Source organism: Musa acuminata, chromosome BXJ3-4, assembly GCF_036884655.1.
Source record: "Musa acuminata AAA Group cultivar baxijiao chromosome BXJ3-4, Cavendish_Baxijiao_AAA, whole genome shotgun sequence".
In the NCBI taxonomy this organism is placed as follows: Eukaryota; Viridiplantae; Streptophyta; class Magnoliopsida; order Zingiberales; family Musaceae; genus Musa; species Musa acuminata.
In genome coordinates, this window is record NC_088352.1 from 34,543,450 (window position 1) to 34,561,074 (window position 17,625).

Genomic DNA, 17,625 nt, shown 5'->3' on the forward strand with positions numbered 1-17,625 from the left:
CCCAAGCCAGTAAGATAGGTTAAGTAGAAGAATTTGATTGTCCTTATTATATCATGATATTGAGGTGTCGATAGCCCTTATTATATCATGATTCTCAAATCACTTGCTCCCTAATACATAGATAGTGGAGTTAGAGCATGATGAAGTTTCTATTTGACTATATATCATAAGGACGATGATTCAGCTATCTTATCGTCGAAAAAGTGTTGTGGGTTGATTCGCTTGTGATGTCATAAAAAAAAAAAGAGTCTTTTGGGTTGATTTGATGATATTGCGAAAGAAGCGCTTTAGATTGATTTAATTGTATTATTATTAAAAGAACTACTTTGGGCTAATTCGATCGTATTATTATTAAAAGGAGTGTTTTGGGCCGATTCGATCACACTATCATCGAAATAATACCTTAGGGCTGATTTGGTCGTGCTATCCTCAAAATAGCATCTTAGGCTGATTTGATTGCATTATCATCAAAGTGGCATCTTAGACTGATTTAATTATATTGAAATGAGCATTTTGGATTGTTTCAGTCATGCTTTGGGCTAATTCGATTGTATTGTCAAAAGGAACATTTTGAACTGATTCAATCATGCTATCATCGAAAGGAGTGCTTTGACGGATTCAACCATGTTGTTGTCGAACTAACGCCTTGGGCCAATTTGGTCACATCATTATCATGAGTTGTCTCTTCAAGCAGTTTGAAAGTGTTGGTGTTGGGAGACACCTCTTCAGATGGTTCGGTGGTGTTGGTGTTAAGTGACACCTCTTCATGTTGTTTGGTGGTGTTGACGTCGAAACATACCTCTTCGGGCAATTTGAACATATTGGTGTTGAAAACTATCTCTGGTTTGGTTATGTTGGTGTCAGGAATGACCTCTTATAGTAGTTTAACCATATCAGTATCTAAATTTGCTTCTTCAGACGATTCTATTATATTAGTATCGAGAGCCATCTTTTCGAGGGGCTCAACCGTAACGGTGTCAAGAGCCAACTCTTCGAGGGTTTGACTATGTTGGTGTTAAGAACCATATTCGTATTAAAAAAATTTTCCTTTGATGGAATGGTTCAACTATATTACTGTTGGAAATTAACTTTTTAAACTATTACTTTATCCTACCAAAGGATGGTATGATCAAGGTTTGTCGTACCGGTCCGACAGGCCAGCGGTACGCGGACCGTCCCGTACCGTACCGAGACTGTAGCAGTGTACAATATCACTGTAGCAGTGTACAGTGCTCGGTACACCTGGGTGTACCGAGCGGTATACCGTACCGTACCGGTACCGAGCCCGGGTCGAAACGCTGGTACGGTACGGTACGGCGAACCTTGGGTATGATGCAACTGCAACCCTCCCTGCTTAGCTCCAATGGTAGCCCTTATGCTTAGATAGTGTGTGTCATTTTTTTGTAACATCGGGCTATTAAAGCAAATTTTGATTATCTAACATGTGAACGAATCTCACAAACTTGATATTGGGAGATATATAAGTTCAACAATGGATCCTATATAAAAGAAGAACTATGCCAAGGGCTTGATAATATCTCTCGGATACTTAAATTAGTAAAAGGTTCTTCGAATTTGATAGCTCTTATAATCCACCTGGCTGGCTCCCATGAGAACATAGTTGATGGCTCTTATAGAGTGATAATTTGATCATTGGATTGAGGTCATAGTTAATACTCAGAAGGATTACATGTATCCTTCAACCATACTATCAAATTCGATAAATATAGGATAATGGTTGGTTGATTCAATCTTTTGTACCAATTTTTATTGGACTAAGTTGGTTGTCATATCACCTAAAGGCCAGTGATGCATCACCTATTCGATGCCCAGGTGTCGGTAATTTAACTGTGAGATGTCAATCATGTGACATTGATGTATCAATCATATGGTATTGAGGTATTAATCATGTGACGTTAGATATAAATCATCGGATACTAAAGTAACATCTATCCATATTACTTTATAATTCTCAAATCATATTAAATTGAATCAGTTATTATTTTTTAATAAAGTTATAGTATTTTTTATTGAAACGGTTTATCATATTTAAAAACACTATGACTCCTTAATCAATTAGATAATCCTTAAACATTAATTATTAACCATATTATATGTTTTAAGATTTAATAAAATATTTTATTTAAGAGTTTTTAAATGATTTTAATATAAATTAAGAATATTTTGATATATTTGAAAATTAAGGATGACAAGTCCTTATTTTTTTATGCAACCTTAATTTAGGCATATAGTTATTGAAAAATCTTATATTATTTATATTATATAAAAATATTATGATTTAGAATAATTTTGAATGGACTTATTGTGTCTAGTGTTTTTGTCACTGAATCAAAATATTACAACTCTAATAAAGAAATTATAACTAATTTTCAATTAAAATTTTTATTAAAAATAAATATCAATTTTACTAAAATTATTAATATGAGAATCCGAATGATTTCCAATGAAAATTATGAAGATCTTGACCTGTTTCATACTAAACCATAATGAAAATTCTAATTTTTTTTGCCATTGTCTTAAATTTAGGTCTAAATATTTTAAACAACCTTATATTATTTACAATCATTTAAAATAGTGATATATTATTCATTTATAATGTGTTTCAATGAAATTATTGTGTTTTTCATTCAGTAATAGAAAACACTATCACCATATTAAAAAATATTATAATAAAAAATATTGTATCTCTATTGAAAGATCCCAAACTAGATTTTTTGCAAGAAATAATTTTTAAAAGATATTATAAATAATTGACGATTTTTTTAAGATTTGAGCGAGAAAATTGATATTTTTAAAATATTATAAATATGAGATAATTGTTTGAAAATTATATAAAAAAGGATATCATCTGAAATAAAAATCCAAAAAAATATCTTTTTTCGGACAACGTTTATATATATATATATATATATATATATATATATATATATATATATATCATAAAAAGGATATATAAATATAATTTAAAAGGGATCAAGACACCGAAATAAGTCACAATAAGACACCTTTCTCGAGCGTTGGTTACGGCGGTGGGAATATAGAGCGAGAGAGATGAGTCGATGGCGGAGGAGAAGCCCAAGAAACAAGCCCCTCTTCTTCCTCTCTGTTGCCCTTCTCGTCCTCTTCGCCCTCTTCCTCGCCTTTTGCCTCTCCTCCACCGCCGATGTCCTCCGCTCCTTGCTCCCTTCGTCCTCCGGAACCCTCGACGCTGCTCGATCCACCCAATGCGGCTTCTCCCTCCGCGGCGAGCGATTTCTCTGGTTCGCCCCACACAGCGGGTTCAGCAACCAGGTCTCCGAGCTCAAGAACGCCATCCTCTTCGCCGCCATCTTGAACCGCACCCTGATCGTGCCCCCCGTGCTCGACCACCATGCCGTCGTCCTGGGTAGTTGCCCCAAGTTTAGGGTCTCCAGCCCCACCGAGCTCCGGACGGCAGTGTGGGATCACATCATGGAGCTCGTTCGAGATCGGAGGTGAGTGGCTATTAATTGATTTTCTGCTCTCAATTATGTCCGATGAGGATCGAAACCAAGAAATTTCATGGGAATTCAGTAAATGCTAAATGAACAAGCAGTTTCCTGTCATCAAATTGATTTTTTGAAGTCACCAATCAAGAAACTTCTATTATTTATCCAGTGAAATCCGTATACTTCGCACTTCGTGGTATGTCAGCCTGGGCAAAAAAGGCTGATATGAAGAAAGGCGATTCTGCTAGGAAGCATCATGTCAAAAAATGAGTGGAGAATAATAGTACCTTAATCGCTGCTCTTGAAATCTGTATCATGCATTACCTATGTTTCTTGATTTAAACCAGCTCCAATTACCGCCACCAGAAGCGACAGCAATTTTGGGGATTAGTCTTTGCCCAGGCTGTAGTCAGTTTGTTATATCACAACTTTGTAGAGTTTGTAATATACCACAACCAAAACCCAAAATCAAACTTAAAAATTCTTCTAGATTGTGGGTGACTAATTCTTCTTTTGTCAGTGTTGGCTGCTGTTTGTTAGTATTTCTGAAAAATCTTGTGTTCCTTTTTCAGGTATGTATCAATGGGAGACATAATTGATCTGTCTGTGGTGACATCATCTATGGTTAGAACAGTTGATTTTAGGATATTTGCTTCAGCTTGGTGTGGGTTAAACATGGAGCAAGCTTGCTCTGGTGGCTTATGTTGTGCCATTTCTGGCATAAAATCTGCTGTGGGAAATTTTGATCAGTGCAGATCATTGCTATCTGGCTTGCAGGGTAATAATAACCAGTGTACATATGCTGTAGAAGATGATTGTAGGACAACTGTGTGGACATACCTTCAGGACAATGATGAAACGTTGGACTCGTTTCAGGCCGGCAAAGAGTTGCTGAAAAAGAAGAAAATTTCATATGTTAGAAAACGTAGAAGTATCAGTAAAGCTCTTGGGCCTGGATCAAAAGCTGCAATGTCCCCGATCCTGGCTTTTGGAACGCTCTTTTCAGCACCTTACAGAGGTTCTGAGTCGTATATTGATATTCGTGAAGTGCCAGGAGACCCACGAATACAATCTTTGCTCAAGAAAATGGAATTTATTCCTTTTGCCCCAGAAATCCTGGCTGCAGGGAAGGAGTTTTCTCTGAACAAAATTAAAAAGCCTTTTCTCTGTGCTCAGCTTAGGTTGTTAGATGGGCAATTTAAGAACCATTGGAAGACTACATTTTCAACTCTGGAGCAGAAGTTGAAGTCCCTAGAACTGAAACCAAATCAAAGGATACTAAGTGATCCTATTAATATTTTTCTCATGACAGATCTTCCTTCTGTAAACTGGACTGGTACTTACCTGGCGGACCTTGCAAAAGATTCAACATATCAACTATATTCCATGGAAGAAAAATCTGAATTGGTCATGGAGGCAGCCAAGAGACTAATGGCATCAGAAAATGGTATCAGGTCTAGTGTCCTTCCAAGAAATTATGAAGGATCACGGAAGAAGAAAGCTTGTAACCAAGTGTTATTACCAGATATTCTTTTGTATATAGAAGAATCAGTTTGCAGCTGTGCATCACTGGGGTTTGTGGGGACTGCTGGGTCGACAATAGCGGAAAACATAGAGCTGATGAGGAAGAAGAACACCTGCAAGTTGTAGGGCATCTTTTCATCATTCTTATGTTGGTAATACGGTTAAACAGTTCCTTGTCATTGATTTCACAATAAACATGGATGAACAGTCTGGATACAATCATTCATGAGAAAAAGATGCTTTTTTTTTTCAGGAAGAACATGAAATACTTGAAACAGTGTTTGAGTGAGATTTACATCTGAGGCAGCATTCTTGTCTTTGGAACTCTGTAGAAGGGAATGAAGCTAAGTAGTTGATCTCAGCTTTAGGTGCAAAGCACAACATCAGAAGGAATCGACACATGCCCCGTTTTTTGTCTGAGCAGAAGGGAACAATCAGCTCTCATCACTTATGGACATATATATTTATATAGAAGTTTAGTTCTAAGGATATTGCAAAAAGGACAAGCTTCAGCAGTTCAGCTATTGAAAACCGATGATGCTTCATCCCCAATTGCTTTCAAAATGAGTGTACTTAATCGGTTATCAAATCTGTATTTGATTTTTCATGGTCTACTTTGTCACTGAAAGCTTGTTTTTGGTATACCATTCTAATGTTTGTCCAAAGTTTACTGTAAGATGCATATCCTGGTTCAACATTTTTAACTGTGGATCCTTTCAAAAGTCTGATTTTAATTGTGCAATGCAGCACTGACAGTTTGGGAAGGATATCTAGATACCAAAGGCTAGATTGCTGCAATGTGGAGTACCAAATAAATACTGGTTCATGAACTGCATGACGGGAGAAGGAAGGCTATGCCATCATGTATTTGCCCACCCTAAGATGAAGTTAATGTCGTCACACCAGGATCAAGAAATTCTAATCTTTACCTCTGAAGAATTTCCTTATGGAACCAGTTGCATTCAGATCAAATGGCTGAATTGTAGATTGTAAAACTGTTAGCTCCATCTTTTCAGTTCACTGACTTCACATGAATGCTACAAGTTGAGACACCTATGACTCAGTTATTGGCTACTTCTTTAAATGTTGGTCTAGAGCAAACTCAGTGGCTGTTGTAGTCCTCCTCTCTCTCTCGGCACACGGATCTGCCAACCTATTAGCACGCGGATCGCTCACTAATGGTATGGTTCTTGGACCTCGGAGTTAGGATGCAGAGAGGGTTGTGCATCTTGAGGCTGGACAAGTGCGTGGGAGGGCGATGGAGCTTGTCGGGAGGGACGTGACGGTGGCAAAGGAGAGTGACCAAGTGATGGGCGTCAACGCAAAAGGTGATGGAGAGGATCGATGAGGCGTAAGGGTTGGATGAGGCCGATCCCATGTCTTACAGTAACCTTGTGTTCCAAGGTGATGGCTTGTTATTAATGCATGGAGACCATCAAGTCGTGCATGGTGAGATTCATTGCTTGGGGTCGCAAGTCCTAACCGATCATGTCGAGTCAACTAACCCACATCCGATGGCCGCTATGGTTGAACCAATCCATTTTCATCGAAAGTGGTCTTTAATTGCTATTTATGCCCTGACTCGTTTACTATAAATATCACGTTAGAGTTGAGCTATGTTTTCCAAATATGAGAGTTGAAAAGCTCTTTTCTCTAGAATTAGTATCTTGATAAAATCAAGATGATAGTGAGAAAAAGCTTCATGTTAAATTGATTATATTTTATACTATTCTGATCGTATGTAATTTGATAGAAAATTACGGACTTAGATTTTGCATTTGAATTAGATAACCTATTGGTATGCCCAGACATATTGCTCGGTACACCGATAGGATACCGTACCAAGCATCAGTATGATATAAGATTAAAAACTTTACCCATATTATATATATATATATATATATATATATATATATATAATTGAGATGATTTTTTTTTATCGTTGATTTCTTTATTAGGTGATATTTTAGTATTATACATTCATCCATATATTTTTCAGAATAGAAGAACTTGTATACAACAAAGAATCAACACTAAAAAAAGAAGGAAGAAGATCTTCCAGTTCTTAAAGCCGAACCTAATAAAGATTTTACATGTATTACAATGTTAATCAACCTTCATTACCTCGACCGAATCAATTCCAATCTCAATAAACAGCATATCCTCCACCACAACTAATTGCAGTCCTTCCTTCAATAACAACAATGAGCTAATTATACACACTCCTTATCCGCTAAAAATCTGCACCTTGCGGAAATACCGGACCCCACATTATTTCAAGTCAAAATACCAATACCCCTAAGCTAGAAACAACACAAAAAAGATCCATCTTTATGTAGTTTAATCCATCCCACCTCTGACCTTTGTGAAGGTAACACAAGTGCCCTAACAGAAAGATCCATCTATTTCAGACATGTCTCTAACACGTCAACCTCGTTTCGAGGTCAACGACGAGAGAGTCGTTTTAGTGGACGACTTCCCAGCGTACATCCACCGTCCAATTCATCATCCAACGGCTTCTACCACTCCGAGCTCTCCGAAGCGTCGCCCGCGCGAGGGGTCTCCTTCCTATATAAACCGACACCGTCTCCTTCTCTCGCCCTCGAAATCCGCTTCGACGCGTCCACCACTTGCGCCCGCGATCACGTCGCGCTTCCACCGGCTCCGATCTCCATCCCTTTCTGGTAAAAGTTCTTCTCTTTTCTCTGTTCCACTTGTCGAATTTGTTGTGTTCCTCGAATTGATTGAGGAAAAAATAGGCTAGGTTTTGATCCGAGATTTCAAGAAAAGAATTGCATCGATGTTTCTACTGATTCTCCGCCGTTCTGGTGGGAAAATCGGTTCTTGGCTTGATCTTTCGCATAGTTTTACTGATTTAGTGTGAGGTCGGTCATCATGTTTGGGGGTGCGCCGGGGAGTGACCGTCCCGATTACTATGAGATTCTTGGTGTTGCAAAGAGTGCAAGCCAGGATGAGCTGAAGCAGGCCTATAAGAAGGCAGCCATGAAGAATCATCCTGATAAAGTTGGTGACGCTGAGAAAGTAAGACCGTCCTCCATCTCATCATTAGTTCTCTTGCTCGTGTTACTTCTTTTTCTGAATGCTTATTTCATAGGATGCTGTCGTTGCCTCATGTGTTGCTTGTGCTGAAGCATCTGTTGTCTTCCTGCTAAAACTTGTCCATCGTGATATCTCAATTGCTGCTTTCAGTTGTACCATCGATTGTGATTTGATGTTTATGATTTGGAGCAGTACGAGGAGTTGTCTCAAGCATATGGAGTTCTCAGTGACCCTAACTAAAAAGAGGGAAATTGATGATAAATACAGGAAAGATGCCCTCATGGGAGGTGGAGACAAATCTCATAATCCTTTTGAAACATGTGAACATTTTTTGTGGCGGTGGCACCTTTGGAGGTGAGTATTGATTGTTCAAATGCTTTATTCTCTGTTTTGGTTTCATTCAATGAAGCTCTGTTAATCTGAAGGTGGCAACTCTAGACATTATATATACCTAGAGACGTGGTGAAGATGTAGTTCATAGCTAACGGTTTCTTTAGAAGACTTGTACAACGGTGCATGCAAAAAGATTTCCCGGTCGAGAAATGTGCCATGTCCAAAATGCATAGGGTATGTTGTCTACCAAACCTAGTTCCTTTCTGCTATGTGTATCACGCACTTAGTTTGCAAAATTTTTCTTCACTTAGATTCGGTAGTTCCTTATATCAATACATTCTACGCATAATGAGCTTTCCTTGTGGAGAATTTTTCAATTCCAAAACGCAAAGGGTGTGTTATTTGCCAAAAATAGTCCATTTTTCAGTTATGTATATAATGCACTTAGTTTGTAAAAACTTTTCCTCTTAGCTTTAGTAGTAGTTATATGATAAAAATTTACACATAGATTGAGTGCTTCTTTTGGTATTATAAACTGAGATTTTAATTGATTCAAGCTGACACAATATTTTCATGGTAATGGTTTTGCAAATGTTTAAAAGAAAAAAGGCTTTTATCAAAGTTGTAGAACATGCATCTCGTTGAGCATTCTGTGGTCATGTTACACCAAAATGCTTTTGGAACTTCCAAGCACCGCAGGAGATTTTCTCCTCTTTATTACGATGGTGGACATTTTTAGTTAATAATTTTTTATCATAAGAAACTTATTTGATTGGTCTCCCTGGATTTTGGAAAATGCTTTTGATGTGTCTAAGATTTGTTTGAAGTAGTAGTTTTTTCGATAAACATCCTTTCACCCCAGGGTTTGTAGTACCAAGTAACAATCAAGTTTGGTAATTATGTTCATTAGTGTTTCTAAACTTGTACTTCCTTGTTGACCTTTGCAAGCCACCAGTGCATCTGCAATGGTGGCCTTCATGGTGACTTCTTATAACCATGGATGCTAGTAGCTGACTTGCCAAATGTTATATTCTTGAATTTGTGAAATAAAATTGCCTGTGAAGTAGTAAAATGAAATGAGCTGATTTAAACAGTTCCCAAGCATCCAAATCCACTTAAGGGTTCCTAAAACAGAATCTAAAAGAAATGGTTTCTTGTTAAAATTCCTAAAGCTCATCAGAATAATTGAAGTCCAAACCAAAACCTAAGATGACCCAACATGGATCTTATTAATTTCGGATTATACCAACTAACTTCTGTAACGTTTCACCAAATTTGTACAATGTGTCTGAGTGTTAAGATGTTTTATTGGTTACTGGAGTTAGAAAAGTCTCTAATGTGAAACATTCTATCATGCCAATTGATAGTGAAGGAGTTTTACTGCTTGCATACCTCAGAATACATTTTCTAGGACTTAATGAATAATGCAAGTAGATTCTTAATTTTGACAATGCCAGGTGCCAAACAGATAAATCTTAATGAAAATGAACCGGTTCTGAAGAAAGAAGGGGGAAGTAGAACAAGAAGGAAATGATGCAGTTCAAATGTTTAATTAAGTTCAAATTTTATTTTGTTGGTTCTTATCTTTAATCATAGAAGGCTATGAATTCATCTATTGTCATGAAAGACTCGGTTCAAATGAGATTTGTTTGGTGCTTATAAGATTCTACAGGTAGTGATAGTTACCTTACATTTACAATGCATCTCAAAAGGTACTCAATTTTCACGTCATGTTTCTGAAATAGAAAAGAATATAATTGATCAATTATTGTGACAGTGGAGATCCATCTTACCTGAAAATTAAGTTAGATTATCTCATATCCATCTTACCTGAAACATGGAATCTGAGGTGTAGTGGGCCCCTGTTATTAGTCGAAGCCCAACTTGATTCAGCAGTCTTGGAATGACCTGTCCAATGGGGTCAAAGCGAAATCTTTAATTTAGCTCAAATCCCATGCATAAGTTTTCCTGTCCTAAGTGAAGCACCTTTCCAATTGAAGATTCATAATTTCTTTTCCCTCTATAGGTTATAGATAAGTGGAAACTTGTAGCAAAACTACTTGTCCTTTGATTGATTCTACTTGTCCACGAAAGGCTCCAACAGTGGGAAATCAGAGACATCCCATTCATGTCAAGGTAGAGGCTTGAAGATTGTAACAAGAATGCTTGGATTAGGCATGATCCGACAAATGCAACATACGTACGAGCAATACAGCAGCTCAGGTGTTACAGACTATTTCCATTTTCTTGTGGCATAGCAAGAGCAGAGATATCTTTTCCCATTCGATTTGTTCAAACCTATAATTAATGCAGGCGAGATCATCGGCAGAAAGGATAAGTGCCCTCGGTGCAAAGGAAAAAAGGTTATCCAGGAGAAGAAGTTACTGGAGGTGCAAAGGAATGCAACATAGAAGATTGTAATCCGAGGAGTGAAGCTGTAAGCAAAAATTTTGTTTCTTTTAGTCTTCCTTTTGCGTGGGTAACATTCATTGATATATGCTGACCATGGAATGTTAAACCAGTCTCTACCCTTTTTCTCTTGTTGTCTAAATACTGCTGATAAAATGCAAATCTTGCAGCCTGACACAGTGGCGGGACACATTATCGTACAACTCCAGGAGCATCCACAGTTCAAGAGAGCATTTGGTGATCTCTATGTGGAGCATTGGCTCAGTCTGGCACAGGCATTTTGTGCCTTCCACAATTTGCTCTGACTCATCTCGATGGTAGAGGGTTGCTCATCCAGTTAAATCCAGGGGAAGTCGTGAAACCTGGTAAATCTTATAATTGCTTCACCTTCTCTTATTAGTTTTCAGCTTCCATGTAACAACATTAATCTGGCATGTTTCTTCTGTAAGTAATCAACTGTGAAGGGATGCCGTTCTCTGCATAAAATTCTGCCTGCAAGCTTTAGCAGCCTATCAGTTGTCTGGCATGAAGCTGATAAACGTGAAGAAACCACTCCATATGATGTTAGCATCGGAGAGCAAACGAGGATAAGGCAGCAGCAGCGGCTAGAGGAGGAAGTTTCGGATGAAGACATGGATAGAGCTGCACGCGTGCACTGTGCCCAGAGGTAATTTTGATACACCCATCAGTACTTTTTATCTATTTGTTCACATCTGCCCATACAATAGTTTGATCATTAACCATCAGATGCTTAGTTTTTCTCATTATTTTACGGATCCAACGTCATGATTTAAAATATATATATATATATATACTGGAATTTGGTGGCTTTGCACATGGATGAGTTGCTCGTCCATCAGTTGTCATATGCTATGCTGCCATGAAGTTGATCAGCATCATTCAATCCAACGTAGGGAGTTGAGTACTCTGTCCTCGAAACCACGTGCTACTTGTGTACCAGATATTGTTAAGAAAGTTGAATCATGAGATGCTTTCTTGGGAAGGACAGATTCCGCAAGGAATCTCGAATCATGTGCCTGAATCTTATATACATGTATAGGATCATCAAGATATCGAAGGTTCACTTGGAAATTACTATACTGAAAATACAAAATCATGATAATGATCCGTGACGAGCTTCTTTTCGATGGATAAATCTGAAAGAAAGAAGAGAAAATTCAACATTTCATGATTGGTAATCACGAAATTTACAGCAGTTGCTGCTGATGGGTGGTTGTGTCAAGGAGAGTAGAGGGGTCGTCTGAGGGAACAGCAGTTGCCAATTATTATTATTATTATGGCTCGAAACAAGACCTCGGTTTGGCAGGGTTGGAGACCTCGTGATTCGTGATGACCCACCGCCACATGGCCTCCACTCCTGTGCGGTGGACCAGTCTATGGTCTAACCACAAACAGGTTGTCGGCACGTGCCAAGGAGAGTGAGATCACAGCGTGTTGCTTTGTCAAACGTGCATGGACCATCATGAGTGCGATTTCATATTTCGGTTATCCCCACACGTTGGAGAGACTCTCAATATAAAATTAACTTATGAGGATGTAAATTCTTTGATCATTATTAAGTCATGAAGATGTTTGTCAAATCATCCAACATTATGATCATAACATGACGGACGGCTCATATTTAATATCAGGATTCTCGGTTAACGTATCATGATGAATATATAGGCATCTATATCGTGTGATCCGGTTGCTATGAGATTCGTGCGGAGGCGTAGTGGTTTTGCCTCCAATGCACTGTTGCCGGAAGAGAGAGAGAGAGAGAGAGAGAGAGAGAGAGAGATTAATTTGACCATCTAATCATTGAGAGTGGGTTGCTACCTAAATCTTGGTTCAAGCTGCAGTGGGGGAGACGAAGACAATGCAATTTGGTAGGTGGCAGGGCTGATGAAACTGATTGCTGTCATGTGACTAGACCACATTCACGTCGTGTTTAAGATGTGTGGGGCCAGCCACCACCGCCATATCTGACACTTTCATTGGCCACTGTATCTTCTTCAGGCCACGTTTTTACGATTGTGCCAGGAAGACCCGATCAGATCAGTTTGGTCATGTGGCAGCATCCTACACAACCATTCCCCTTTCAGGGTCCCACATGACAACCCCTCTTCCTTCCTACTGTACTGTGATTGAGTCGTTTAAGATCCTATGTTGTTGGTATACACTCTTAGGTATGATCTCTCTCTGTCTCTCTCTCTCTCTAATGTGCATGTAGTACACTTAAGTGGGCGAAGTTTTTTGATGTGATGAGGACTATGGCGGCATCACATAAAACAGATTTATAGTCTTAATGCCCTCATTGGATGTATAATTGTGGAGCATAATCTAAGTACTATTGGTTTGCTTAAATAAGTAAGAAACTTCTCCACCTTTCGTGGCCTCTTCTGCACCACTGGACCATCTTCTCCTGCCCATAATCATCCATCTGTCAAATTCTCATATATATGTATACATATATATATATATCATATTTATGTTCATGTGTCAAAATCGCATAATTATTTATGTTCTCCAATAGACACAATAATCTTACTAAGATTCTAGAATTTAACTCAAATTGGATTCATAAAAAATAATTATTTTTAATTAAAATAATAAAATTACAACCAAATGGGCACATGAAACACACACACTTAGTAATCTTTTTGGGTTTACTTGGGAGAAGAAAAGGGGCGAGTTTGAGTCAATGTAAGTAGGCCACTCATTCCCAATGTAATCAGTGACAGCATAAATGCATGCATCGTCTTTCTTTAATTTTAATTGCAGGTCTCTCGCTGGGCATCATGAGAGCCCATCACATTGCTATTTATGCTGCCACTCATCATTGCCCCTCCTCCTCGAGCACCTTTTGGCTTCCTTCTCCCTCCATGGAAGAAGAGTTACTCCTCCAAGAATGTGAAGCTAACACCTGTTCTTCTTCTTCCTCCACCATCACCTCCTCCTCATCCTCGTCCTCCTTGTCCTCCATGGCCACCTCTTGCTGCCCCAATGCCTCACCGGAACTACCTGGTCAAAGCTCGAACAAGGAGAAGAAGACGTCTAAGAGTGGATCCAAGAGACAGGCTCAGGCTGCTCCTGCTGGTGGTGGGGGTGGAGCCGAGAAGCGAAGCAAGGATGGGAAGCATCCGGTGTACCGTGGCGTTCGAATGCGGAATTGGGGTAAGTGGGTGTCGGAGATCCGGGAGCCGAGGAAGAAGTCGCGGATCTGGCTGGGGACGTTCCCGACGGCGGAGATGGCGGCCCGGGCGCACGATGTGGCGGCGCTGGCCATCAAGGGCCAGTCCGCGCACCTCAATTTCCCAGAATTGGCCGCCGAGCTGCCGCGGCCGGCCACCGCAGCTCCCAAGGACGTCCAGGCCGCGGCAGCCCTCGCCGCCGCGGCCACATTCTGTGGGCCATGCACGACCTCCCAGTGCTCGGCCCCGGACCAGGCCGAGCAGCCGGACCCCACGACGCCGCCGAGCGGCGACGACGACGCGCTCTTTGACCTGCCAGATCTCTTCCTCGGCCTAAGAGAAGGATTCTGCTACTCCTCCTCGTCTTCTTCTTCTGCATGGCTGCCCTCCACGGAGGAAGACGGCGTCGAGTTCCGAATCGAAGAACCATTCCTTTGGGAAGACAATTAACCTGCGCAACCCAATGCATGCATGCATCCATCCATATCCCTTCTGTCCACCTCCAATGGCGTGAGCAACGGAAGCAACACGTGCACCGTCCACCATGAGCTTCCTCCTCAACTGCAACTGGAAGCAGGGTCCAAATCCACAAGCTCTGCAACTCTTCTACCTGAATTACTCATCCGCTCTGCACGATCGAATGGTCAAACAACAATAATGAGGCAGGAACACATGTTTACTTTCTTGCATCACAAGTTAGTCTGCGATGGCAGGCAAGCATCGATATGAGTGTGAATAAGCTTTGAATTCATGTGTATGTGAATAAAGAACAGGATTCAAAGGCGATGGTCGTCGTTGCTATCTCCCCTTTTGCTGAATTGGAAAGCATTTGCTCTGATCATGTGCTTGGCTACTATGGACATAGTGACAAAAGCACTAGCAGTACATTTCTTTTCCTCATTTGACGAATAATACATCTTTATCAGCATTCGTTACCCACTCGTCACGATGATCTTTCAGCACTAAGCGAGAATCTAAGCTGCACTTTTATGTATTCGTAGATACCTTAATCTCCCTCTCACAATCATTTGGCTTAAGGTCATGACTTGGCAAGCCAGGTGGCGCCACTATACATACATCAGGAAGATGAAAACCTCCATGGAATCAGCAACTCTTGCTCCTCTTCAGCCCAAGAAAAAGTTACGGAGATGGGAACAAGGGTTAACCTGTTCTCTTTCCCATCTGGACGCCACAACCACTTGGATCACAAGATGGAGGTCACGAGATAAAGGAACTGAGATGGAACGATCTACAGCCACTGAAGTCGCAGGTCCTTTCATCTTCGATGTGTGATTCAGCTGACAAGATGAAGCAATCATGGGATTGAACCCTGCAACGACTTCTCGTGTACTATAAATGATGAGTGTACCTTTCATACGTGATAAAGATCACTGCAGGGATTGGGTTGCAGAGCGATCAGAAACCTGCAGCTGATCTCCACACTAATGACGACGAGTGACAGGTGAGCGGTATTTGATGTTGCATGGGCACACAGGCTGGCAGCACGGAAGGGAAGAGCAACAGTACACGGTGAGAGTGTCCCTTACCCTCATCAATGCATGCATGGAGACAGAAATATATACACATAAATATACACACAACTGATGACAAAGCTCGAGGCACAACACTGTAGGGTGAATTGATGATGTTGATAGAGGCCCTCGGAATCTTTTGATGAGCCAATTTGGCAATAGATACTGCTGAAAGGGGAACTTCACTAGCAATCTATCTTCACGGTTGTCTCATTACATGATTCTGTAGCCAAATACTGACAGAAGCAGGTTAGCTGGGTGCTCTTGAATAGTCCATATCTGGCGGCAGAACTTTGTATGCACGGTACAGACCTTTCAAATAATGTGGCCTCTGAAATGACAGTAAAATATTGTTGCCTCTCTCTCTCTCTCTCTCTCTCTCTCTCTCTCATGTTCACAATTCAAGCCTAACATGAGTTTTGTACTCTGCAACTTTTTCGTGCCGAATAATTACAATGGATCTCACAGGATAACTTTGCCTTGGTCAATTCTCCTCTTTTTATTAGAGAATTTAGATTTAGATGTTAGACTTAGATCAACTAATTAAACATATAATTTAGATTTCAGATGTTTTGCCAAACCACAAACATACACAAGATTTGCCATCTTTCACTCAACAAGCAGGCAAAATGATTCATCATTATGCCTCCTGGAGTAACAGTTTGAGCAGTGATAACAAGTCACTGCAGACTCTGTTGTTCCTTTGTTTCCCTAACTTTCACTGGCCAATGGAACAAACAGTTCATCGTGGCAAGGGCAAAACCAATTGTTCAGCACAGGTTCTTCATCCATTAATTGCAGATACTAAGCCGAAAGATGCAAAGTTTTTGCTCGACCAATTCCTGATAATGTCGTCGTGGAAGCTGAGCAAGACAAGCACAAGCAAAGCATAAAGTCGCACATTATAATTCTTATTCTTTCATTGTGGAAGAAGGGAAGGAACAAGTGTTTGCAGCCAGCCTCAACTTTCCCTTTGTGATGGAAAGAAGCCCAGGATCTGCCTCTTTTTACCACCACCATGCGTCACGAGATCTTGCATGCCTTTGGTGCATCTTCTTCCTCTCCTTTGGGACCCAAAAACAATGGAGTAGATTTACTTGCTGCCGCCGGTGCAGTAGCCACTGATAAGATCAGGCTAATATAAATGACTTGATGATCCTCTAGAATGTACATTAGCTTACTTGCATGCAGTGGTTAGGCTTTCATTTCGCGAGCTCAAGATAGGAAGAAAGGGTGCTTCATGGATGCCAAATTGCTTTTCACTTCGCTTGTGCTTGTGATGAAGCTGTTGAATCGTCGGGTGTCGTTTTTATGGGGAAGAAAGCGACGCAGCAGCTACCTCGTGCGGGGAGGAGGGCGCCACGCAATTTAAGAGACGGCAAATGCACCGGTGAAGAAGGATATTTCTGCATGAGGTGGCGAGAGTAAAGCTGTGGTCGAGAACAAAAGGAAGAGGGCAAGTGGGCGATGCTCCATCACGGAACCCGCTGATACTGTTGCTGTGCTGATACTGTTGGTCATCGGGGTAAACAACAGGGAGGAAGTGATGTGAGGAAGAAGCTGAGATACCCGACAGGGGGAGAAGATTCCGAGGAGGGCGAGGAGGAAGGAAGGAAGGCTCACAAGCACGAGCTGTTCTCCGGCATCGGTCATCCGTATGATTAGAGTGGGCGTATGTACCGAAATCAACGATGAAGAGATAAAAAAGAACTGAGCATCGAACGAATACTCATTGATTTGGGTCAAAAGAACAGATTTAGCATGACTCAAACTTATCATCATTCTGAGTTCAATCTATCTCGCTCAGTAAGAGTAGGAAATTGCTGGAGTCAATCGGAGTAGCTGCGATGTGTTCCCGGTGACCTAACACAACAGCAGTGGGGAAAGCAATGGTAGCAATATACGAACCACGATGTCGGAGTGAGTCCATTGTTTTGAGCAATTTAGTTTATGTATGTATTATTTGAATCAATTTTATTTGAATAAATACAGAAAATGAAAGTCTGTCGATCGATAATATCAAAAAAAATATTCATCAAATTAATTAAGTCAAGAATATTATCTTCTTTGAAAATAAAAAAATAG

General features: G+C 40.3%; 2 protein-coding genes and 1 long non-coding RNA gene across 4 annotated transcripts; all 3 read left to right on the top strand.

Moving 5' to 3' along the window:
• Positions 1-3,027: 3,027 nt before the first annotated feature.
• Positions 3,028-6,623, top strand: LOC135635920 (O-fucosyltransferase 30-like). Of its 2 annotated transcripts, XM_065147386.1 has the most exons (3): positions 3,028-3,494; positions 4,061-5,164; positions 5,266-6,623. In XM_065147386.1, exons 1-2 carry the CDS (start codon positions 3,073-3,075, stop codon positions 5,136-5,138), a joined length of 1,500 nt encoding a protein of 499 aa, XP_065003458.1. In that variant the 5' UTR covers positions 3,028-3,072; the 3' UTR covers positions 5,139-5,164; positions 5,266-6,623. The 2 variants fall into 2 exon arrangements, with proteins under 2 accessions (XP_065003458.1, XP_065003457.1); XM_065147385.1 differs by having other exon boundaries at positions 4,061-6,623.
• A 1,001-nt stretch (positions 6,624-7,624) lies between these two features.
• On the top strand, positions 7,625-11,251 carry LOC135635364 (uncharacterized). Its single transcript, XR_010495605.1, has 7 exons — positions 7,625-7,696; positions 7,892-8,054; positions 8,265-8,426; positions 8,498-8,639; positions 10,432-10,628; positions 10,719-10,842; positions 10,985-11,251. It is a non-coding gene; the product is annotated as an uncharacterized LOC135635364 (long non-coding RNA).
• A 2,256-nt stretch (positions 11,252-13,507) lies between these two features.
• LOC135635363 (ethylene-responsive transcription factor ERF039-like) lies at positions 13,508-14,794 on the top strand. The gene has a single exon (XM_065146394.1). The coding sequence runs from the start codon at positions 13,568-13,570 to the stop codon at positions 14,456-14,458; it is 891 nt and encodes a 296-aa protein (XP_065002466.1). The 5' UTR covers positions 13,508-13,567; the 3' UTR covers positions 14,459-14,794.
• The last annotated feature ends 2,831 nt before the right edge of the window (positions 14,795-17,625 follow it).